Below are 25,253 nucleotides of genomic sequence, written 5' to 3'. Positions count from 1 at the left end.
ATATAAATTATTGGTTGTAAGGTCATTTTGCAGTTGAAGAAAGTCAGTTATTAGTGAGCCTCCTCCCTGGCATCCTCTCCTGCAGCCAAGGACTGATGGAGGCATGACACCTTTTCCCAAAGCCTGGGCACTCCGTGTCGAACCCAAAGTCATGGGCTTGTATGACTAGTTTGTGAAAGGAAAAAAAACTGATCTGATTCCCAGGCTTGATTTTCATTGCTATTCACAAAAATGTTCTGGCACTGAAGTGCATTAAAAGGAATTGCCTCCTTTTAAAAAACTAATAAGATTGTTGTATTTTTCCTAGTCCAGCTGCTCTACGAAGGACAATTGCTGCCATTTTTCAAGCTTGCTTTACTCACAGTGATGTTAGTAGATTTTTGCCACAGTTCTGTAGATTTCTTATTATTAAAACTATTGATTTCTTAGTATCATTTCATTTTTTTTTGTATTTTGAAACAGCCAAGTGCAGAGAATGACCAAATTCTTGACCAGAACAAAGTAGTGCAGGAAACAGTACAGGAAAAGTAGAGGCCCAAAGTCCCCATGACGTCGTGTCTTTGACTTTTGGTTTGAATTTTAGAGATACTTGTACTACGTAGTACAGTGTTCATCCAAAGATCCTCGGAAATGGAGAGTCACGCCAGGAATTCCCTGCTGTTGTGGTGATGCACCTGCTTTTTGCATAGTTCCTGTGAAATTCCGTGGTAGTGTTTCTGTTGAAAACAAGAATAACGGCGTTAAGTTGCGTTATCCTCTTCTGCCGATGCGGGTAGTTAATATGGATATGTAGGAGCTGTTAAATGTGTGTATGTACATGATTCCAGTACGGAACAGTCTCTCTGTATATGTAGTACGTACGTGCTTGGTCTTTATGGTGCAGTAGAACTGCTGCAGCCAAATTCACAAGATCATTAGGGGCGTAGGTGAGTGAGGGCTTAAAACCAATATATATTTTAATGGATAGAGGATGCCATTTTCCCACTTGTCAGATAAGTTCCCTGTTGTAAAGAGGGGAATAGCCATCTGAGAGATCTGATTGGTTGAAATACGCAGGTTTAGCTAACGAGGAAGGGGAAGATCACATCCAGAATACACGAAAATAATTCCAAGGGTCTGAGATGCGCAAAAGCCAAGTAGTTTGAAAGGAGGGGTCAAACCTCGTCTACAGCGTCCTGTGCCAGTTGGTCTGTGGGTTTGGCTTTGATGGGGCCTGCAGGAAGTTAACATGCCAGATACTTGCACACGCAAAATACGCTCTGCTCTGTCTGTGTCCAGCAGGAGGGTGAACAGTAAAGCCATTTGCAACGTGTTTAAAACAATCGCAAAAACAATTGATCAGTAAATTAAGCCAAGTAGCAAATTAAAGCACGCGGTTCATTCTTGCTCTCCCTAAGCTGAAAATTCAAGTATTCTTAGAAGACAGACATTTTTCTTAGAGAGAGAAATTCTCTATGCTGCAGTTCCTCTCGGAAGGCAAGCATCTGTGTTCAAGAGAAATAAAACTTGGCACTTGACTCGCTCTGAAGTACAATCCTATGTGCAAGTAACTACAAAAAGTATTTTCTACAATCAGCCTTTCAATCAGACTTCTCTGGCTTTTGTTAGCTTACGTTAGACCCTTAGTGCTATTTCGATGTATATTTATATGTGGGTAAATTATTACTAGCTTTAAAAGTGTTTCCAAAGTACCTAGTTACCTCTGGATGCTGGTGCAGGCTGTACAGGGAGTACTCGAGCATCTAGTTAGCCAAGGAGGCGTGCGGGGAGTGAGCTCGGTCGCGTCTGTGTCGTGCTTTCTTTTTCCTTGATCAGGGCTTCCATTCTCGCCTTCTCTAGAGAGATGGAGATCATGGATCACGTTTTGGTTTCTGTGGGGGAAAGATTTTAGTTTAGCTTGAAATTATTTTATTTTCATTCAGTAAGCATGTCATCAAAATCCGTGTGTTACTGCGTTTCCCGTTAAGTTTTTCGGTTTTACTGCTTTCCTAAAATCTACTCTTTAACAAACTTTCTGTACTCGGAAAGCTATGTGCCTTATTCCTAATCTCTTCATGGAGAATAATCTAAAGCACAGTGATCTAGACTGCAGCATTCACAGCCGCTTTTCGTTTGGGTGGGGGGAAGAAAAGTTTCAGTGGCCCGACGTGAGTTGCCCCTTGGCTAACGAGCACTTCAAACACTGTGCGTGAAGTCTTTGTGCAATAGAAATTCTCAGTCCACGTTCAGAGGTTCGTGTCCCAGCCGCTAAACGCAGCCATGCGTGAGCTCTGGTTTAGGAGAATTCAGGTTCCTGGGGAAAAAAAAATAAAATAATAATCCCTCTGGGCTGGCTCCAGCAGGACGGTGGGGTCTCGGGTTGGAAAGTCCACCACTGCCCAGCAGCGTTACTGCTCGCAGGGCTCGGTCTCACCCGATCTGTCGGTGTGCAGGAAACGCTCGTGGACTTCAGCGACCGTGTCCTTTTGTGCCATTAGTAGTACCCGCTGTCGTCACGTCCGTGCCCCGAGCTGTGCCATCTCTGGGTGGCGAGGCGCTGTAAAGTCATTCCAGTCTTGATTTGGTTTTGTGAAGAACAGGCTTTCACCCACCAGCATCCTCAGCCCTTACCAGCCCTCGTGTGTTATTTTTCAAGCTTGCTCTCTCTACAGCATCATAAGGTGAAATACATAAAGGTGGTTTGTAATTAGGAAAGCAATCTAATATTTCCTATTTATGAGATTAATTTTAACAGTTTCTTTTTTGAGGTTTGTTTTTGTTTAATATAAACACAACAGGAGTATACATATCCCCTAAACGGACGTTGGAGAAAGTTTGGGCAATCCTAGCGATGGAGCGGGGCGGTGTCGGCTCGTAGTATCCATATCATTGTGCCCCTGTTGTGTTTTCTGGAGCAATCATTTTTTTTATTAAAAAAAAAAAGTATTTTATCTAAATGCCTAATAAATAATATTATTTAAATAGTTTTAAAATAATTTAGGACTGAGAATAAGAAGCCTCAGTTGTGAGAGAAGAGACTTAAAATATACAGAGAGAGAAAATACCCTTAGCCTCCTAGAGCCTCTACTGAGAATTTCATGAAGATGCAGTGCCCCTTTGTCAAAGTCCATTGCGATTTACTCAAGAGTGTTAATTTTCAGTGAGAGACTGGTTTCCTGTGATGTTCATCTTTGTTGGCATATGTTTGAATTTCCGAATTCAGAGCTGATTTTCTTCTCGTTCAAAGTTGGTCAAGGAAAAAAAAAAAAAAAAAAGAAAAACCAAAACCAACCACCTTGTGCAGCAGCAACTTTTCCTGGTGTGAACTCTGGAAATACACGTTGTGAATTGATCTTTGTCACGGAGGAGTCGTTTAGTTTTCTTGCGGTGTCGAAACACGTTCAGACGGGCTTGCCCTGGCCGGGTCACGCTGCCGAGAGAAAAGCTGCACGAGCAAAACTGCAAAGCGTTGGCGCTAGAAATTCCCGCGGCGCGTGGCGGGGGAACGTGCGTCGGCACGAGGGACGATGCCGAGGGCCTCCGGTCAGCGCCGACCGGCCGCCCCACCGTAAAAACCTTACGGTGGGCCAAGCTGGAAGGTGCCGGGCCAGTTGCAGGGCACATCACCACTTCTGTGGATGTGGAAGCAAATTTGCACTTTGCCTTTCGAGGGTGTCCCACTAAAAACCATCCGATGAATTTCCCACGCGGGGTTCTTTCCTTCTGGCGTAGTCCGAAAGAAAAAAAAAAAGGAAAAACAAAAACCCAACAGAAAAAGCCCTACGGTAGCTATTGGATAACCTCTGCAAAACAGAGGGTTGCTCCTGTCCGAGTACTCTATGCATTTCTCTGTTGAAAAGCATTTTCTACCCTTCCTTCTCCGAAGGCGGGCACCGCGCGCCCCACTCGCTGGCGATGCTGCGAGAATGTCAAACGTACGAATTTGGACGTTAATTCCAAAGCAGATGGAGGCTGGCTGGGAGGGTGGGGGGGTGTTCTTTTTTTTTTTTTTTAGTTCTTTCCCTCATGTCCCTTCTCATTTTTTTTATTAAAAAATTAACTCTTTGCATTTGTGCAATAACTACTTGCCATGATAATGGGCAGACCTTTGAAATGCCCCGACTACTAACACAGCACAAGATGAACTCAAACAGAAAGTGGTGTACTTTTTCCTGAGAACTTATTTTTTTTTTTTAATAATAAGCTCAGTTTTTACCCCAGTGTATTGTGGTGTCTTACATTTTTAGCAGTATTTTATATTTTTTCTGTAACGCACTAAGTCTTAGATGTTTTTAGAGCTTGTTTGTTATATTCACAATCACAGATTTAAAAAAAGAAAAAAAAAAAAGATCCTCACAAAGACCCGATTGACCAAAAAAAAAAAAAAAAGTGTCATTTTTTTGTACAAGTAGCTTTGAGAAGCCCACGTTGTGTTGCTGTGACTCATCTTTTGTAACATTTTCTTTCTTAGTATTTGTTTAAACATAAAAGTAAGAGTTTATATGGCTGGCAGTAGCAGGGCAGCGCTCCCTCCGTCAGCAGAATGGCATTGTTTCTTCTGTCTTTGTTTGGTTAGCCATATAATGTTTGTTCTCAGCACTGTACAACGGTCCCTATATGATATGGAGAAGCAATATCACTGTATGAAACTCACACGATGTATTATTATTATTATTATTCACTAGCACCCTAGGTGTGATAATTGAAGTAAATATCTTTTATACAAACACAATTCCGCGTGGGCTGTCTTTATTAAGGTGAGACCTGAGGCCAAGCAGCAAACATTTACATTGGGGGTTCTCCAGGGGAGTGCAGGGGCTGGGTTTGGGGCAGATTTGTGCTTGTCCAGGGGAGGAAGATTTATTTTTAGTGTGTCAGTTTCTGGGGCGAAGGGAAGTGTTTCCAATACCTTGAATATGGAAGTGTCACATTTCCAAACTGTATCCTTTTTTCAGTGAAATTCAAGCATGACGATTCCTGCTGCAGTCAGTGGGAGGTGGACACCTGGCTTCGTGGACAGGAAAGATGTGTTTTGGGTCTGAGACTGCAAGGGGGATTGTTCTGAGCACCATAACAATATATTAGCTAATTTTAAAAGATTACAGATGTTGTCCGAGGTCAGAAGTGCTTTAGATTCAAAAATGAAAATGTGAAAGAGTTTTCCCAGATATTTGGCTCGCTTTTATTTTTCCAGATACTTTCTATAAAGATGAATTTCTTATCTAGTGCCTTATGAGATGTTGTTCCTATAAATATGCTCAGTATTTGAGTCTAGGATTTGAAGTTTGGTGTTGGTAAGGATCAGATGTTTTAATCCATCAGTGGAATTATATTTAAAAAAATAGTAGAATAAAGCTCTAGATTGAACACTCTGCTTCCAGGTGGCGCGCGTGTGTGCGTGTGTGTGCTTGCCTGTGCTCGCTGTCCTACCTGGCGTGCTCGTGGCTGCTTTTCCAGTTGTGAATTGGGGGTTATTTTGCGGGACCTGCATTTATTGACATCATCTCCTGCAGTATGTGTATAAATATATATCTTAAATAATCTTGTGTTGTGTGCCGGCTTGTAGGCCGAGTTTCCTGTTGAATAGGGTATGTTCAGCATGGCACGAGGAGTTTTGGAGGGCCAGTCTGGAAATCTGCTGTACTTCTGTCCCAGAAAGTCTAGCTGGCTGTCCCAGAGAGCAGGAGGTCAGGCTGGGCTTTCCCAGTACGCTCCCTCCTTTCCAGCCACCGCTGGGATCCATCCAGCTGGTGTCACGCTCAGACACACCGGAGCAGTGTAGCACTTGGCCCAAGACAGTGTTCGTGTTCGTGTTCGTTGTGTGGCTTTGCCATCTTCAGATTTGATTAGTTTTGCAGGATTGAGTGGAATACTCTTCAAAAATCTTTCGAAAACACTGTTTAATGCCTTCATTTCTTTATAAATGTGTTTCTGCTTTTGAAACCTCTGTGACAGGTTGTTCCATGTGATGTAAAGGTTTGAGGTTTAACGCTTCTTTTTTCCCCCTCCAACTGTTGAATGACTGGTCAAACTGTTGCTTGCTATAAGTGGCATTATCTTGTATAATTTGACCCTAATCATTTTAAGCTTGATACTAAACATCTTCACTTTTCAAGTTTTATGACTCAAGTTGGTTAATTTGTATATTTATAACCTACACTTTTCTTTAGGTATGGTGGTATTGGCACTGAACGACTAAAATCACACACATGGTCTTAAGCAGAAGATGCGTTATACTTAGGAAAGCACAGGCCTGGTACAGAAGAAACTGGAGAGGCTTCACTGTAACTCAGAAGCATGCATCGAGGATAAAACCAGACTGGCCTCTCAAGCCTAAACCTCCAAAAGTTTGGGTTTGGGAAGCGAGGAAGGCAACCAAAACCACAAGGATGCATCTCAGAAGTCAGGAGCAGATACTCACGGTCTTCCATGGCGGTAGATGGATCTTCGGCGATAGCTTTATTGGTAGCCCTTCAAATGGATGTCGAAAATCTCCTTTTCAGAGGGAGAAGCATATGCTCTGTGTTCCCATAGACCCGTGCTGGTCAGCCCTGGGGCATACCTGTATCTCCCCACTGTTTCTGCTGGTAAATAGCTGCTTCTGGAGTTAGATGCTGTAGTGAGATACCACAGGCGTTTGCTGAGAGAAATCCTTGTTTGTTGTATCCTTAGGTGCAGGAATAAGTTAGGACCCGGTGAGCACCTCAGTGCCACAGGTACTGGCCACGGGCCCGCTCCTGCCCCACAGTCAGCGACGGGTAGTTTGTCGTTCGGTGGGAAGGAGGGTGTTTTTTCACATGGCATCATGGTCCCACCGGGTAGGAACACACTGTGAGCAGCTGACGTGGTGCTTTTGGGCCCCGCTTCCTTCTCTTTTGAAATGCTATCATTTTCTTCCAAGTACTTCTGTTTTAATGGAAGTGGTGAAGAAATTGTGTACTTGCCAACTGAGGGCTTCAGAAAACATGATTTGATTACAGTCGAGCATTTTCTTTTCTTTTTGCTCCAAGCTATGGGAAACTGATAAGAAAATTCAAACTGTTTTCTTGAACCCTTCCTAGTTACCCATGTAATTATCTCAGCACCCTTGGAAATAATCTGTTCGTCTATGAAATCTCCATCCTTGCGGGGTGAATTTATTAAGCGGTTCTGTGTTTCTTTGCTGGGGGCTGTTTATTTTGGAGTGGCTGGGCCAGGAGGAAAGAGAAGGAGAAATCCTTCAAACCTTCCCCTCCCAGCAGGCCCTCGTAATGTGAAAAGAAAGGGGGAAAAGGAGGGGAGCGAGCAGAAATGTTGCCTGCACCTTCTCTGCTGGCAGCTGGCAGAGAAACCCGGGGACCTGGGCAGTGAGCTGCTGCAGGGTGGGACTCATCTCGCCGTGGTTTGGTAACTTGTTTTACTCTTCCCCAAGGCCACTTTCACAGATTTATCTAAGGGCACTGGTGAAAAGGGCTGCAGGGGACTCAAAGAATGATGCTCGTATATCATCATGAGCACGGCAGCTGGGGTGAAGAGGTCTTTTCCCTTTGTTGCTTGGGCAGACGAAGTCTCAAATTTTGTCCTCAGGGTGTTGTGTGATCTGCTTTCTACTGTCCCTACTTCTTCTTGTCTTTTTCATGGCACACGAAAGTAAAAATGAGAAGGGTTGTTCTTGCTGCCTTCACTGGTGCCAGTCCCAGCCCTTGCCATCCAGGACTGCACATCTTCTGCACACATCCCTGAAAGATGTCACTGAAGGTTCTTGATGTCTTCTCTTACAGCCTGTATCTCCAGAGCAACTTCATCACTTCATTCTTGGAACTTTTCCAGGGCTGTTAACTGTGGCTAAAGATGAGGTAGATTGCGCCAGGAGTTGCAGATGGCTTTCAGAGATGTCCTCATTCCTTTCTTTTCATCATCTGCTTTCTTTTTTTGCCCTTTTATACTAAAGCCTGCAGAAGGTCTGATCAGAGACTAATCTTGTGGCGGGTACAGAGGTGATAAGGACAGTGTGATCGCTACCCATAGGCAAAGTGGCAAGCCGAGATGATTCCCAGACTAATGTAATCCAGGCATTTTGGCTACTTGCATGCTCTGAGAGCTGACTGACGTCCTCCCTCTCTGGAGGTTTCTAGAGAGGTTGCTCTAAAACGTCCCAAAAGCCCAGTTCTTGTGTGACTCTGGAGCACTTGATGTCCAATATCTTTATTCACTCTGGGGAGATTCTTGGAAGAATGTATGCCCTTCGGGTGATGGTGATGTTTCTTCATTGCTTTAGGTGAGGTGAGGTGGACCTCAGGAGGTGGCTCAGCTGGGCTTTTGCGCTACAACCTGCTCTTCAGACTTACCTCTGAACAGATTGGCACCGCAGAGGGCTGTGCTAGATTTGAGAGACAGGGCTCTGACGCCTTGTAGAAATGTTAAATCATTGTCCTGTTTCTCAGCCTACTGACAGCTCACAGCAATGGTGGCCCCACACAAAAGGCTTTGCAGAAAGTTAAGACAGGTTGAATGACTCCCACGCAACTCTGGACCATGCAGAAATGCTGTCCCACTCTATGAAAAGGTCAGGACAGAACTGGAACCATTGAGATGTACAACACTGAAAGGCCTTTGACAACCATTCTGTTGCAGGAAGGATTTTGGCTCAGATCTTTCTTCCTTGGCATCTTCGTAGACCAGAAAGAGGACAAAGAAAATCACTTGGTTCATGCAGGACTCAATCTGCAGCATACGGACAGTGTCCCTCTTGTCTCCTCAGCACAGAGTCAAGTCATGTCCCTTGGATTCTCCTGGAAAGGGAGCAGGACTTTGGGCAATAACAGTACTGTCTTTTTCAGGCTTCCTTAAAAGCTAAATGCCAAGTATTTCAAGAGCTTGAAATTGTGCCTTACTTTATGTATAAAGCTGGGAGCTCTGGCATCAGGTAGAACTGGAGGTAAGACTTTGTTGGCTTGAAAAGGCTCATGGGAGAGAAATGCCAAAAAGCCTTAGCATTTGTTTCTGCATGGGGAAGAACAACCATTTCAACTTCTGAGTAACTGCCCACAGCAACGTGGTCATTAACCAGAGTGGACCAACCTGGGGAAAGGTGAACGAGGTGGAAAAACATCAAATGACTCATGGCAGACCCGTTTTCCTGCTTCTTTCTTTGGCTCCTGTCCCTTGTCCTGGCACACTCAAACACGGGTGTTTGTGTTGGGTGAGTCTCCAGCTTTGTGCCTGGGTTTCTCAGCCTTCGTGTCAAGGTACTCCAAGATTTAGTTATCTTCCCATCATCTTCCTTCCAGTCAATAAAATAGTCTTAAAGCCTTTGAAGTAGTGGGTTTCGATGCACTTCAGTTGACTTCTGAGAGGATAGTTTTTCAAAGAAAGCTCTCAGCGTGCCACATCACTTCTCTGCTTGTTTTCTTTTTTTTTTTTACAGTTATGTAAATCCAAGGAGGCCAGACAGTAATGGAGAGAGATTAAAAAGTTACCACGAGGCAAATCAGGGTGTGAACTTGCAGAGCATCAGCTAATTTGCAGTAACTGCCCATGTGTGTGCTCCTGCCCTGCAGGTCCCTTCAGCAATACCACTTACCTCTCGTCTCCTTCGGGCTCAGAGGATGCACATGAGCAGTTACTCCAGTCTCGTGGATGTGTAGCAAGTTACAGCCTATCTCACCCCAAGGTGATTTATTCATCTGTCTGTATCCTCAGTAATCAAGCCACCATCTTATGGAAAGATTGCCTCTCATTTATTTATGTCTGGCCTTATAACTTCAAACTAAGTTGCTAGTATGTCTTAATTTTCTCCATCTGTGAAAACAGATGCTGTTTATTTTGGATGATTTGCCAAGGGAGTCCGATTGCTGGGGCTTGTTACAGGAGCCAACGTTGCTGTTGCTCCGTGGCGGCGCTGGGCTCGCTGTCTCGCGGGCGCTGCCGCCGAGCCCCTCCGGCTGCCGGGCTCGGTGCCCCCCGTGAACGTGCCCGGGGAGCCTGCAGCTCCGGGGCTCTTTTTTCCCCTCAATATTCAGTACCAAGAGTTTAACCTGCAGCCTCGGAGGGGCGCGAGGGCGGCAGGGCCACCGCGGTGAGAGCAGCGTGAGATTCATCTGAATCTTCCGCTCTCGGCCGAGCGCCGCTGTGTTTCCTCCGCGTGGGACACCTTTGTGTCTCACCGCACGGCCTGGCTGCGCAGACGTTTTTTCAGAAAGATGTGTGCCTTGGCAGTGTCATCTGTGGCTGTGCTCCTCAGGCACCAGCTTGGAGGCACGTGTAGACTTCTCATAGAATCATAGAATGGTTAGGGCTGGAAGGGACCTTCAAAGGTCATCTAGTCCAACCCCCCTGCAAGGAACAGGGATATCTCCAACTAGATCAGGTTGCTCAGGGCCTCATCCAACCTGGCCCTATCCTGTTCCCAGGACAGACATCATCTTCGCAGCATCCCCTCTGAGCAGAGGCTCTTTCGAATCACTCATTCAGTTTTGGGCAGGACATGATGCTTTTCAAGAGCCTGACCAATATTGCTCTTCCCGCTGGATGACCGGGCTTTCACGGAGTGGTTGGTTCCTTGCCCAGGGGCCCGATCCCCCTCCCCAGCCGCTTTGGGCCTTTCGTCAGGCCGCGTGTTCAGTGGTGCAGAAAAGACTTGAAGATTTGGCCAGTCATTTCGGGTGTGTGGGAAGAAGCTTGGGGCTTGTCGTTGCCCTGAAAGGGGCTTCTCTTCAAGTCCAGGATTCCCCGGGAGAGGCCGGCTGCGGCGTTAAGGTGCTGGCCCACGGTCAGCCATCGGCAGCCGGAGTTGAGTGGCTGCACCGGGGACCTGCTCTTCACCCCGTGGTTGCTGCAGGTGGTTTCTGCCAAACTCCTGGGAGCCTGTTCACAGAAACTTTTTAATGACCACAGTGTTACTGGCCGGCAAAGCCAGATGAAAGCTCAGGGATTTAGGATCAGTGTCGCGGGAATCTGAATTAAGGAAACCCTGATCAAGAAGGAGAGTTCACCAGGCCAACGGCTATCACAAGTGCCCCGTGCAAAACTATAGTGCCGCTCCCATCTGCTCTGCCACCTTCCCAAGGACTCCCAGGAAAGCAGAAGATGGTTTTCAGTAATACTCCAGCCTGAGCTGCTGGATTTCCGTGTATCAGGTGGATCTGGCAAGATAAACCGGACCTGCCCATGCGGAGCAGCAGTGCGGCACGACAGCAGGCAGGGCAGGCGACTTCTGCCAGCGCTGGGTTGCCTAGCTGCTGCACTTCTGCACTTTTCTCCATAAGGTGATGGGCAGCATCAGGGCCCGTTTCTCCATTGCCTCAAAATTCAGGGACAACGGAGTTTGAGGCTAAAGATACGTGATTAAAAACCCATTTTCCCCAGGGCTTCACCTTCTTTGTCCCATTATCTTCTGCAGTACCTCTCCGTCTTCCCCAGCTTTTGAGGTGTTTGCACATCTGAGGGGTCAGAGCAAGGGCTTTGCAGCTCAGCAGCTTAGAGAAGACAAAGGCAGATTTTCTTTTGCTCCATCTCAATGCTCGAACTGACCTGCCGTCCTGGGAGAGCCGTCCACCCGCTGCTGGAGGTGAAGGGTTGCTGGCAGAGAAGGGATGAGCTCGCGGGTGGCCACTGTCCCTTTGAAAAAAGAAAGTTATGATTTAAAAAAAAAAATATAAACCAAAAAAAAAAAAACCACTGTGAAAAGAGATAGTGAAGGGGAAATGAGAGAGAAGCTCCGTGCACTTTCGTTACTTTCAATGTTGGACACGGTTCCAGTCTTTTCATGGACAGTTTGTAGAAGACTGGGCAATGCCGAGGCAGCGAAACCCAAGGGAAGGGAGGATGCGGCTTGCTTGGAAACTGGGAGATGGATTTCTTTGGTGACCTTTTTTCTCCTGAAAAACTCAGTCCAAAAAGATCATTTAAGAGAGAAACTCAGGAGCTGGGATCCGGGGCTCGGATCTCCTTTTGCAGGATGCCAGAGCTCAGTTTTGTGAAGGTTTTTTGGGCAGGGTGGGAGGCAGGGAGCGTGTCCTGCCCTGGCCAGCCCTCTGCCCTGCTCCTGCCGTGGTGCAACCGGCACACGGGCAGCAGCATCGGGCCCACGGCACAGTGATTAGGGCTGCCTTGTGCAGAATTGGCCCCCACTGCCCCTGTTTGGCTACTAATAGTTTCCCAATTACGTTTTTAACGCAATTTAAAGAGCCAATTAAATCATTAACCGTAGGGAAGAGGTTTGCTTCTTTGCAAAGCTGGTTAATGCAGGTATTTTGCAGCAGGCCACCCATGTTTCGGAGCAGGCAGCGATTCCCCGTTCCTTGAGAAACACTGACCTCCAGTGGGACTGTGCCTCGATCGCAGCTGCTCCCGGCTCCTTCCTGCGCCTTTTATTTGGGGCCTGTGAAATGCCAATGGCCAGGGGAGAAAAATGAAATCCGCGCGTTGGGGCTGAAGCGAGCGTCACCTTCTTTTCCCTGCCAGGCAGCTTGGTCCCGTACGGATAACACGGGAATTGCTTTTCTGACAAAAAGGAAGGGAATTTGCACCGGCAAAGCCACCGCTTCGTGGGAAGGCTTCGTGGCTTCGGGCATGGCTTCGTTGGAGCCCCCGGTGCCGCTGCTCGGAGTCAGCCCTCCCGGCCGGGCTCTGCAGGGCGTCGAGCCCCGCGCACGGACCCCACCGCCGCAGCTGGTTTTGGGGTGCGCGGGGCGGCTCCCAGCCCGGCAGGATGGAGGGAGCTGGAATTCAGCTGCGCATGCTTGCACCTCTCGGTGAAGTCTTTGGAGAGGGCACGAGGCCCCGCGGGCACCAGTCTGCCCTCGGCGCTGCTCCAGCGCGGCTGCTTCCCGGGAAATTCTTGCTCCCTGGCTGTCGATAAATAAGAAATTTTGGTTTTTGCCTTCCAGCCGTCTGGAATTCAGGGGAATAATTACAACAGGAATTATCAGGGAGGGACTGGAACAGCTGGGACCTGAGCTTTCACCCACCTGGAAATCCAGGCACAGGGGGCCGTATCCTGCGTCCCGGCTGCGGGGAGGCTGGCGGTGCAAAACGCAGGGTCTGAACCTTGGTCTGAGCAGGTTTTTTTCAGCCAGGCCGAGGTGCAGACGTTGCTGGCAACAAGGGAGGAAGGTGAAACAAGATGATTTCTGCTGCAGGACAGATTTCTGCTGCAGGACAGGGCTCCGTCTTGCTGGCGCTCTGCGTTTCGGCGTGGTTTCGCAGGCGGAGCAGGGAGCTCGCCCTGGGGTGCTGGTCCTGCTTCTCTCGCTGCAGCTTTGGTTTGGCCCCGACGTGTCTCTCCGTGGCTTCGCATCTGGGCCGGGGTTATACGAGGGGAACGGGAAGCTTTTGGTTTGCTCCTGGAGCATTCCAGTGAGCGCCTGTTGTGGTTTAGGGTGTGGGTTTTACTCGGGGGGGGGGGGGGGGGGGGGGGCAACTGGGAAGTGGGCTCATTTGTCGAAAATTGGCCAAGCGGGGATGCTGGGGGCTGCACAGCCTCACCCAGTGCCTGGGGGCAGGATTGGTCCCACCCGAGCCTCTCCTTGGAGATGTCCCTCACCCCGCTCCAACCTCCCATGGCAACTGTCCGCTCCGTGTGTGCCTGTCCCAGCGCCCACGGCCGGGGACGTGCTGCCCGAAGCCTCCTCCATTGCGCCTTTTCCGTGCAGAAAAGGGGATCAGCTCGTGGGCTCAGCTCCCCTTACCCCTCTCCAGGTCCCCCCACTCTGCCCAGCCAGGATGCTGCCAGGTACCACTGGGGCACCAAAAATATCTTACTGGTGCATTTGAAGCAGCGGTGCGGGTGCAAGCAGCTGCCAGCTTACGTTGCCTCTGGCACTGGGAAGTGGCACTGGTCCTGCCCCAGGGATGGCTGCCCACCCTGGGGCATCGCCAAGCTGGGCTGGGCCCCTGGTGCCTTTTGCCTGAAGCAGGTCTGGTCCCTCCTGCTAACCCCAGAAATAAGGAGAAAACGGGTTTTCTGCCCGTGAGTTGGCTTTGGTGTTCCAGGTGGGCGTTTCTCAGCTTTTTGCTGTCTGCGTGGCAAAACCTGGGGTTTTGGGCCACCCCCAGGTGACGGCCCCGACTCTGTTTTCCAGTTCGCTGTGCGGAGCTGCAGATCCAGCTGACGGAGGCCATGTCCACACTGGCTGGCCAAAAGGAGCTCATCGCCAAGCTGGAGCACGACCTCAGCACCATCCAAGCCCTGTCCGCCGTGCATCGCCCGGATGCAGAGGTAACCCCGACCCACGGCACTCGGCTCCCGGCAGCGGGCAGGGACCACTCGACATGGGCCTGGGGTTGACCATCACAGATGGAGGGGGCAGCGGCAGGCATGGGGGTTGTTTTATCACCTCCTTTTTTCTTCTTCTTTTTTTTCCTCCTTTTTCTTTCTTTCTCCCAACTCACCTGGCAGAGTTGTTGCATCATGCCCATGCAATGGGATGGTGTTGGCATGGGAGGGAGTGGTGGTGGTGGCAACCAGCAACTGTCCAGCCCTTCTTCTTCCCGGGCAAAGGATGGGATTTGAGGGGGCAACACCAGCCTCTCCATGTAGTCTCAGTCTTGATCCTTGCAGAGTGCCTGTTTGACAGCGATGCTTCCCATGAGGCTGTGGGTGCCGGGGTGGTGGCAGGACCCAGGAGGGGTTTGCTTTGACCAGGCACCTTCGGGCAGGTGGGAAACGCTTAATCCCTTCTGCTTGTGCTGGCCAGGGTGCAGCCGTCCCCAGTCTGGAGAAGATACCGGAGCCCATCAAGGAGGCCACGGCTCTGTTTTACGGTGAGAGGGGGGCACAGTGCTGGAGCCGTGCTGCAAGCCAAGGCACTGGTGGGGCCATCCTGGTGCCATGGGCATGGTGGTCACATCTCCAGGGATGGTGGCATGAGGATGCTGCTAAGCAGACGCAGACATCGGCTGCTCAGTGTGTCCTTCACTGGAGCCGGTGACGGGTTTTCCATGCTCGGCACGGTTTGCCAGCTCTCCGGCTGCTCCCGAGCTGGTGCAGCGGGCACGTGCCAGGTCTGGCTCCATGCTGAGCTGGTGAACCTGAGCTGAACCAGGCATCCTGCACTTTAGCTCCTGCACTTTCCACACCAAACCCCATCCAGAGCCAGCGAGCTAAACATTTCCTTCGGATCGGCGCCTGCGCTGAGGTCTGCAGGAGAAAATGAATCAAACAAATAACGGCGCTTGGCTCCTCTGGAAGAAAACCCACTTCCTTTCCTTTTTCCTTTTTTTTTTTTTTCCCCTGTTGTTTTTTGTTTTGAAAGGTTTTGAAAACACACGATAAACAATATCACAGCAACAGTCCCACCAAGCCAAACAACCTGCAGCCACCCATCCTGCTCTATGAATAGCTCCTCTGTGCAGCCGGTTGAGTCATGGCCTCGGGGACATGTTTCTCCTTGGCCACGGATGCCTCCTGCTGCTGGGAAGGCAGAGCTGGAGGGATGGCCGCAGCCCCCTGGACACCTGCAGAGCCCCATCGTGGGGGGCAGCCACGTGGGGCATCCATAAAATGGGGCTCCTGGTCCCTGCTTTGCTGGGGTGGCTGAAAGAGGAGAAAGCACAAAATAGGGGTGGAGGGGAAGGGAGAGAAGAGTACGTGGGTGGAGGGGCTGGTTGTGGTGCTGGGTCTTTTCTTAGGGGTCCGGCTGCTGCAGAAGCTGCGAGGGAGAGTGGTGGCAGGGATGGGAGGGTCAGGGTCGTGGGAAGGCATCAAATAATGCAATGGGTTGTCCCTGGGGAGTGAACCTGTCTATTCCCAGGATAAGTCCCAAAAAATGAAAGCATAAAAACCAGTCCTTGCCGTAATAGCTGTGCACAGGAGTTTATGTGCCTGCGTGACCCTGAGGTCCCACGGTGGCAGGACTGCTTGCTCTGGGGTGGGTGGTGGGCATCTGCTGGGTCGTCTCTCATGCCAAGCCTCACCCGCAGGTCATCCGCCGTCCCCCAGCACCTCATTCCCCGAGGGACAGGTGGACTCACTCCTCTCCATCATCTCCAGCCAGAGGGAACGTTTCCGGGCCAGGAACCAGGAGCTGGAGGGGGTACGTCGGTGCGGACAGCAGCCAGCAGGGGCTGTGGTCTGGAGCTGGCTGCCGTAATGACCCATTTAGAGGAAAAACTCAATAGCTCAATAGCTCAATAGCACAAACTGAAGTACAGCTCCAAATAAGCTGTTCGAAGCTGGCAGGTTGCCTTTGCACCTCCCACGGGGGCCAGGTCTCAGCCCAAAGCACCCACAGCCGCCTCGGCTGCCCGGGGCCTTCTTCAGCCATGGAGGGATCAGATTTGTTGATGGGCGGACTGGGGTGCAGCGGCAGCTGGGAGAATTTTCATTTGGCAGCAGTTTTAATTCAAAGCCGGGAGATTTTAATTACTGAGAGGGGACTGATCCCCAGCTGGGTGCACCAAATCAACCCATCCTTCCACCCCGCACCCAGTTAGATCCTGTCCCGCCCTGGCCTCGCTGCTAACGGCCGCCTTGCTCCTCCGTGCAGGAGAACCGCATGATGCAGCACACGGTGCAGGCACTGCAGAGCGAGCTGGACAACCTGAGAGCCGACAACATCAAGCTCTACGAGAAGATCAAGTTCCTGCAGAGCTACCCTGGCCGGGTGAGTGGCTGCCTGTCCGTCTGTCTGTCCTCTGGCTGGGTTCACACGGACGGACAGATCCCAAACATGGACTGTTGCCCTCCATGTGCAAGAGCAATGGGGAGATTGCACGTTACCCCCATGCACCTTGCGTGGAAGTTAGAAAAGGGGAGACAGGTGGGGTGGAGAAGGGTGCAGTGCTCTGCCTGGAGGAGCAGGTACCCAGCCCCTCTGCTGGGAAGGTAGTTTTTAACCATGCTGAAGGGTGTCCGAGAGCTTTGATGCCAGAAGCTCAAATTTCCTCCTCGAAAGAGCTGCTACAAACCCCTTTGATGCTCAGGGCTGTCAGCGTGATGCTCCAGCGGGCAAGTCGTGGATGCTCCTGCCTGATCAGGTTCAATTGGGACCTCCTGCAAGAAATCCCTGCAGTTAGAGCCTGGAAAACAATTTGTCCTGTCATACCTGTGCTCATTCCCCACCGCCCCAAGCTTCTTGGGGCCAGCAGAGAGAGCTGCTCAGCTTCCTGCTCTCCTGGGCAGCCAAAAGAGCAGAAACCAGCCCCAAACTGTCCCAGTGATCCCAGTATCTCCAGGAGGAGGCTGGGGAGCAGGGTCAGACCTCACTGGAACCGGCTCTGCTTGTGCTGCATCCCTTGGGGGTTTCATCCCTGGGAATCCCTGGAGTTTTTCCAGGGCTGCTGCCTGGGGAGCTTTTGATTGCCACCACTTCCTCGGTCAGAGCTGGGCTACCACAACCTCGGGCTTTCCTAAAAACTGCAAAAGTGATGGTAACCAGGGAAGGCACATCGGTTGGCATGCCAGCTCCTCGCCCTGCTTGCCGCCCGCCCTGCCATCCCCCCCCGAGGCTGCTGCCTTTCCGCACTGCCTGGACTGAGCCTGTTTTATTGACGGGTGTTTTAACAGTGTTCAGGGATGGGAAACTCCTACAGTCATCAAGGACCTTATTTGGTTCTTTTATTTATGTCTCCATGATGACACTGGGTCGGCCCCTCTGACATTTTGCCCGTTTCTCCCATGGAGGATCATATCCCTGTTTGTTCAGTGCCACGAGGCAACCCCTGAATGCCACTCGCATGATCTAAAGAGCAAAAGCCTTCGGTGCAGCGGCACGGGGGATTGCATAATTCACCACCTAAACGGGCATGTGACACGTTAAAAATAATCATCAAAGATCGTTCAGTAAGGCCAGGCCGTAGCCAATGCATCGCCCCTAAACTGGGAGCCGTTCTCAGCGCTGGCTCCTGCCCGCGCGGTGCCCATGGATCGTGTTGCGGCACGTTAAGGGCACGTTTGCTAAAGGTCTGCGCGCAGCGGGGTTTGCCCGCGGTGAAACGGAGCCGCGGGGCAGCGTGCCGGGCAGGAGGGCAACCAGCGGCACGTAGTAACTGGTCCAGAAGGACCTGGGTTAAATGTCAGTGTCACCGGGCGGGGGGGGGCGGAGGTGGAGAAGGCACGGTGCTGCGGGATGGATGGATTGGCACCGGAGCCCCTGAGCAAGGACACGCTGCCCATGGAGCTGGGAACCGGGGCTCGTAACGGGCTGTGACCGTGCCAGGTGACAGCACGTGCCGTTTCCAGGCTGGTTTTGGGAGGAAGGATGTGGAGCCTGCAGTTCTCATGACCTGCAGAGGTAGCGTTGGAGAAAGGAGGAGCAGGGATGCCCAGGCTGCACGAGCATCCTCGGGACTTGCTGCCGCCGTTCATCCAGCTGTGCGAGGGGAGCCTCTGTCTGAAACCCAGCCCGTCTGAACCGACCGAAATCTTTCACTCCTTCAAGGAGTTTCCTTCATTTTCCTCGCCCTTTGCCCACCTAATAACAGCCGTATGTTTAAACAACCGTTTCCTCCTCCTGAACCATGGTGTCCCTCCTGCGTGGCGCAGAGCAAAGGAATTCAGGGTGGGATTTGCACGAGCCCGGGCGTTTCCAGGTGAGCTCTCTGGGATGGCACAGGCCACTGTAAGTCCACGGGAAGGGCAAAAAACAGGGGGACATGGTGGATTCCCTGTAGAAGAAAGGACTTTGTTAAATAGCCCCTGTTGCGCTTCTCCTTTTTGAAGGGGACGGATCCTGACAACCCCCAAAACATCAGCCCTGGGCTGAGCTGCTCCATCTTTTTGGGAGTCATTTCTTTCAAACGAGCAGCTCAGGGGGGCTGGGGGGCTCTGGCCCTGTGCCGGGTGTCCGTACATCCCTCGCACCAGGGCGATAGGTACCGGCAGCTACGCCAGCGCCGGCACCCGCTGCCTCTCACGCTGCCTTTGCTCCCGCAGGGCGGCAGCCGGGACGACACCGAGCAGCGCTACTCCTCCCAGTACGAAGAGCGCCTGGACCCCTTCTCCTCCTTCAGCAGGAAGGTACAGAATGGCCCCAGCACCTTCCCTCCGCATTGGCCCCTCCGCGTGCCGCAGGATCGTGTCCCCCCACAGCCGGGGTAGGACTCAGCTGGCCATGCTCCAGCGGCGTGGGAGCACGGCACTGATGGGTTTGGGGAGGGAAGGGGGTTTCCAGTGTGCCACTGGGTGGTTTTGCTGGGTTCTGGTTTTGCTTGCAGCAAGGTGGGTCGGGTGTATTGGAGGGAAGGAGCAGCCAGAGGATGAAACCTCTTGGGAAAATGATTTCATCACTCGGATGAAATCCAGGGGCAGCGCTCTGAAAGTGTGAAACACTCAAATGCCGCTCGCTTTAAACATCAGAAACTGAAAAAAGCCGACGTCCACACGCAGTGTCCCCAACACACGGCTGTGTGTATGGGGGGTGGGAGCATCCCGGGGCACACAGCTCCTTCCCTGATTTGCAAACCCTAAATCAGCCCTTTGAGCCTCAAAATCAGCTTCTCGTGCCGTTTGCTCGCAGGAACGCCAGCGGAAGTACCTGAGCCTCAGTCCCTGGGATAAGGCCACGCTGAGCATGGTGAGTGGCTGCACCCGCCGGGCCACGGCGGGTGGCGAAAGGTTTTTAGCGCAGTGCCTGCGCCGGGAACGCTGCTGCTGAGCTTGGCCCCAGGTGGGGGGCAGACCCTATCCCTGCTCCCCTGGGCAGCGGGTGCAGACCACGCCAGGGCCACGCTGGGGTTTGGTTTAGGAGAACTCGCTTTCCTCCTTTCCCCTTTGCCCTACTCCATCCCACAGTGTCCCAGGGGATCCTGGCCGGAGCGGGTGACCCAGCCCCAGCCCAGCCAGCGATGCCACAGCCCAGGCCACTGCAGTGTCAGGGCACAGCCCAGGAGCTCGGGACAGCTTATGTCCCAGAGGATCACCATGAACCGCTGGATCTCCCGGCTGTGCCCACGGCTCCCGGGCAGCTCTGGGAGAGGGATGCAATGGGCTGCGGGAAACACCTCTCCTGATTTGTAACGTGGGTGGGTACCACGGGTGGGTAACATGGGGGAGATTTCGATTAGATCTGAGGAAGAAAGGTTTTACACTGAGGGTGCTGAGGCACTGGCACAGGTTGCCCAGAGAAGCTGTGGCTGCCCCATCCCTGGAAGTGTTCCAGGCCAGGTTGGATGGGGCTTTGAGCAACCTGGTGTAGTGGAGGGTGTCCCTGCCCATGGCAGGGGGGTTGGAACTGGATGATCTCTAAGGTCCCTTCCAACCCAAACCAGTCTGTGATTCTCTGGGGGGCTCAGTGCTGCACCCCTGGCCGAGGGCTAGCCCAAGGACACACTCTCTTTGCACACAGGGTGCAGTCAGGGTTAGCTCAGCCCAGCTCCCCACGGGAGACCCACCCAGAGCCCCAGCACCCCGCCGCTGGGGAGCCGGCGTGCGACAGGCTGCGAGGGTCCCGTGCCAGGGAGATGCTCTGCCTCGCACAGCACAGCGTCCTCAGGCGCGCGGCGGCTTCTTACCGCGTTCTCCAGAAAAGCCTCTTCCCGAGCCCTGACTCTTCCTGCTCTGGTTATTCCTTCCATAAAAAAGCATCAGGGAAAATACGGGGGAGCTGCCAGTGTCCGCAGCAGCGGGTCCTCGGCTGAGCCGGGGCTGGCAGGGGGGCTGCTGCTGCCACTGTGGGCTTTGACTGCCATCCCTCAGGGCTGAATGCTGCTTTCTGAGCTAAAAACGTGGTTATTGAGAAAATCTGACTTATATTTGAACCTGTGACATTAGCAGCAGGCTCAGGATCAGGTTTTGGCAGAGTTAACCCCTTGCTATCCGGCGCAACAGAGGTTAATGCAGGACCGCTGGTCTGCAACAGCCACAGAGTACAGAAATATCTTGTAATAGAGGCAAAGTTGTTGTTTGCATAAAAACCAAGCAAATGCCAACATGAATATGGATTGGGTGGCGTGCCAGCACCGCAGAGAATTAATGAAAGGCATTTACAAAAAAAAATTACTATGGGGAGTTATTCCTTGGGAATATTTAAGAACATAATCTTGTTTGTTCCAGCAGCCTCTACTGTGGCCGTGAATAGCAAAGAAGATTCCAGCCCAGAATTGGTTTGGTGGGAGATCTGTGGGTTTTAATGCCAGCTTTGGAAAGCCCGCGTGGTGGTCGGGGAATGTGCTTATGTCCATAATGAATCCCTGGCTTTCACAGCAGGCATACAAAGTTGCTGTGTAGGAAGGCAGGATGCGTCCTTCGTAAGCTGCTTTTCTAGGCTGTGGTTACTCCTGACTTTGGCTCTTCCAAAGGGATGGACGCGAAGGTTTTCCCGTCGGGACCCCAGTATCATGGGCCAGAAGGGCTTGGACATCGTCAGGGTCCGGCGCTGTTCCGTGGCCTCTCCAAAACGAGGGGATGGAGCATGGCACAGCCCAGCCCCGCAGGGTTCCAGGGCCCCCGTGAGCTCGACATCTCTGCGGGCTGGCACAGGGCTGGACAAGCCGCAGGACTCCAGAGACCTGCCCGGACCACCAGCCTCCACCATGCAGCAGAAGGGCTGTTACTGGGGAAAGCAGCCAGGGGTCTGGCACGCAGCTCCCCTAAAATCGACAGCCCAGCAGCGACTGACACGCTTGAGAGCTTTTATTTTGCGAGGTGCTCAGCCATCGCCGCAGCCTGGCAGAGGGTGTACGCGGCTCTCGGCAAGCACAGCGCCTCGCTGCTGCCGAAGCCGGGGGCTCCACGCCGTACCAAGCCCTAATCCCACTTCACCAGCCCTTCGCTGCCAGCGCAAGTGCGTGCCAGGGCATCCAGAGCCGCAGCATGGGACCGCAGTTGCTTTAGGCTGAGCTGGCTGGAGGTTCCCAGGGAGGGATGCCAGGAGCTGGAGGAGTGTGAAAACGCCAGGGCGACCCCTGAAACGGGCCAGGGTGCCTGGGAGGCTGCATGAAATCATCCTCTGAGCCATTCCTGGGGTCCGGCAGCAGAGCTGGGGCGCAGGCAGGGCTGTGCAGTAGGATCAGCCTTTGGCAGCGCCGGCGCAGGGTTTACTCGGCCGCCCTGCCGAGGAGGCAGCGAGGGGACGCTGCAAATCACAACTTCTTCGAGCTCGTCAATTAAAACTGTGCAAGACTTAATTACTGCCGGGGTTTCTCTGCGGAGCGGCGCCGAGCCGCAGGCAGGCACCGAGTCAGGGGCTGGCGCAGGGACAGCAGGCAGATCTGATGGGGAAAGCGGGAGTAAAGGCCGCTCAAAACGAACCCCAGTGGGGGGAAACCCCGCGGTTGGCAGTCCTGAGTTCACCTTGATTTGGGCAATTTTAGGCCAAGAGCATACGCGTTTGTGGCAGTCACTTTTGAAGGAGAGCAGCTGCTCGGAGATGGGCACAGATGGGTGGCAAAGCGTCCCGCCTCACCCACGAGTTTACGTAGGGTCTGACACAAACAGGGCCCTGATCTCGGCCGGGGTCTCTCCGAGTCTGTGCGCGGGGAGGGCTGGTTTCCACTGACCCGCATTAAAACGGGATTTTCCGTTCTGCTCTTGCTGCAGGGGCGGCTCATCCTGTCCAACAAGACAGCCCGTACCGTTGCCTTCTTCTACACCCTGTTCCTGCACTGTCTCGTCTTCCTGGTAAGTGGGGGGGGGCACAGTGGGGCGGGCACCCCATTAAAACAGCAGCAAGCGTCCCATCCAGGGGGAATTTTTGCATTTTTAAGACGTTATGCCAAGCGAGTGCATTGCAGCTGGGGTATCACTGGCTCCAGAGGCGCGGGGCGGCTGGGAGCGTGGGCAGCACGGCTCAGCGGGGACATGTACGTGCCAATAAATATCCCCCTTGGCTTCAGGGGTTGGGGATGGCCACCCTCAGGTAGGCACGGACTTGCCCAAGGGCAGGAGCTGGAAGCTGTCTGTGTCTTCAGGTTGTGCCTGGAAGCAGCCGTGGGGACTCGGTGCTGCCATGCCGGGAGCTCGCGTGGGGTCTGGCATCTTCAGCCCTAACCGTTCTATGATAGTCGCGGGCGCGTCTGGTTCGCAGGCAGCGAGCCCTCCGCTCGTCAGGCAGCTAAACTCGGGTTAATTATTGGGAAGCTAGCAGCATGAGAAATTTTAGGAATAAAATACAGCCCCATGACCCCACATCACCTGATTCTAGACCACGTGCAATTCCACCTTCCCGTTTCTGGGTACATCCCTTAACCTCCTGCGCGATGGAGCCCGCGTATGTTTGCTGCCCGCCCGGGCGACCGGCTCTGGCTCTCATGACAGTGTGCGAGCTCTGGTTCTCCCCATGTTTCCTACTTGCCCTGTGGCTCTGTTTTTCTCTAGTTTTCAGATTTCCCCAACTGTACATTAGGGTTGGGACCTCTAGAACTTCTCTGGAAGTGGAGGTTTGATTGGGAATAGAGGCTTTAGCCAGCCTGAATCCCCTGGGAGTCAGTCGCTGTGCAAACTCCTCCTATATCCTACCACGGTTTCTGGGAGTTTATTTATCATTTCAAGGGGGAAAAAAACCCTAAATAATAAATAATTAAATGGTGGAATGAGATGAAAGACAAATCAGAGCAATATTTCTGTCCCGATGTTCTCAAAGTAAAGCCGACTTTGTGTTATTTTGGCGAGGAAAGGAGCAAAGAAAATAAAAAGTTAAATATCATTAAATTTTAAAGCTCTAACCAAAAAAAAAAAAAAAAAAAAAGAGTAAAATTCATAAATATTACATGGCTGGAATGATTTTACTTCATCTAGACACAAAAGGGTCTGAAATGCAGCACCCAGCACTGCCTGGGCTGGGCACACACCGTGTGTCCGACAGGGACCCCCGCCGTGGGAGCAATGGCTTCACCGCTGATCGCGGGGGACATCACAGCCGTCCCCCCTTCCTGCCTCTCGTGATTTCAACCAGCCCTCGTCTGGAGGCCGACAGAAGGGTGTTTGTGGAAGTAGAGTGTTTCCCTGGTGCCAAGATACCAATGGCTTACACATCCCCAGTGCATCGGCCTGGCATGGGGTGGCTTCTCCCTCCTCCCAAAACCCCCCGCTGCCTCCTCGGACCACAGCTTTGAAATGGAAACCCAGTGGCTCGAAGGGAAAGAAGGGACCAAACCGAGCAGTGACCTTCCTTAAGCCTGTGCCAAAACCATGTCTCCAAAGTCCTCACCCTCCGTGTGAAACCCAGAGCGTGCCCGCCTCGCCCTAAACCGCCACAGCTGCGGCAGCACGGCCCCAGCAAAAAGAACTGCTGGGAAAGGGTCATCCTGACCGTCCCGAGGGCAGCCCCCGAAACGTGCACTGGGGTTCTCTGTGCTGGTCACACAAGGCTGCAACGCTGGTTTTTACCCAGAGCATCACTTCAGGTGTCTGCTTGATGCACAAAACGCCACAGCGGGGATTTTGCCGATGGCCGTGCGGACGGGATGGTGGGGACAGGATGGGACGGGACGGCAGTGACACGGGGGGCTGCGAGGGCGGGCAGAGACGGGCAGGTGGAAGCAGAGCTGATGGCGTTGCTTGTTTTGCAGGTGCTCTACAAAACGGCCTGGAGCGAGAGCGTGGGACGGGACTGTGCCGCGTACTGCGCCAAGAAGTGGGTGTGAGGGTGGGCTGGGGCAGCCCGGCCCCGGGGTCGGGACCCTCATCCACCTGGGTTTGGTGGACCAGAGCGTGCTGGTTTGCAGCAGATTTTTTTGGGGGGGGCACCACTTGGTGCACCTCTGTCCTGCAAACAAGGGTGGTTAACTGGGGTTTAAATGCTTAATCCAATGAGGATGGTGGGGAGAAAAAGTGAGCGGAGCAGGGCAACCGCCTGTCTTCACTCAGGTGTTTCCCAAATCCCTTCCCGTGAGCGGTTCTTGCCCGGCGAGGAAGGCTGCTAAAGCCAAACGTGAGCCCACAGATGAGGATCAGGCCGGTGCCTCCACTCCCGTTGTCCTGAGCGGCTCCCGGCTGCAGCTGCCCGTGGCTGGGGGGACGCGTGGGGCTAACGGTCGCGGCTGGCGCTGCGAAACGAAGCGGCTGCCAAAATACTTCGGGCCTTACTGCGAGTTAACGTGGCTGTGCCCTCTCCCCAGGTACGCCGACCACGTGCACAAGTTCCACGAGAACGGGGACGCGGGCGACATGTGGCAGTGACGGCCGGACGCGACCCCGCCGCCGCCGGCTCCCCTTTCATCCCGCAGCAGGATCTGTCCCTTCGCTCCCTGCCAGCCGCTTCGCTGTAGCTTTGCTTTCTGCTTCGTAGGATGGAGGCAATGATCCAGCCCCACTCCCACCCTTGGAAATCAAAAGCCTCAGCTCCCGAGAGTCGTTTCGCAGGACACGGCGCTCCCAGCCTTCCCTCCCTCCCCGGAGGAGGCTGCAGCAGTGC

At 52.6% G+C, this 25,253-nt stretch overlaps 1 protein-coding gene across 5 annotated transcripts in view; it reads left to right on the top strand.

Moving 5' to 3' along the window:
- Positions 1–25,018, top strand: part of CUX1 (cut like homeobox 1) — a 358,862-nt gene extending 333,844 nt beyond the window's left edge. For all 5 annotated transcript variants that reach the window (XM_086624375.1, XM_086624373.1, XM_086624374.1 and 2 more), the window contains 9 exons: positions 14,043–14,179; positions 14,658–14,724; positions 15,883–15,995; positions 16,449–16,565; positions 18,836–18,919; positions 19,419–19,475; positions 22,439–22,519; positions 24,409–24,473; positions 24,958–25,018. In XM_086624375.1, coding sequence (XP_086480501.1) covers positions 14,043–14,179; positions 14,658–14,724; positions 15,883–15,995; positions 16,449–16,565; positions 18,836–18,919; positions 19,419–19,475; positions 22,439–22,519; positions 24,409–24,473; positions 24,958–25,018 — 782 coding nt within the window. The remainder of the gene's footprint in view (positions 1–14,042; positions 14,180–14,657; positions 14,725–15,882; positions 15,996–16,448; positions 16,566–18,835; positions 18,920–19,418; positions 19,476–22,438; positions 22,520–24,408; positions 24,474–24,957) is intronic.
- The last annotated feature ends 235 nt before the right edge of the window (positions 25,019–25,253 follow it).

Source organism: Tauraco erythrolophus, chromosome 21 (genome assembly GCF_009769465.1).
Source record: "Tauraco erythrolophus isolate bTauEry1 chromosome 21, bTauEry1.pri, whole genome shotgun sequence".
Lineage (NCBI taxonomy): Eukaryota > Metazoa > Chordata > Aves > Musophagiformes > Musophagidae > Tauraco > Tauraco erythrolophus.
The sequence above is the reverse complement of the archived record's forward strand: the minus strand, read 5'-3'. Positions and strand labels throughout refer to the sequence as shown.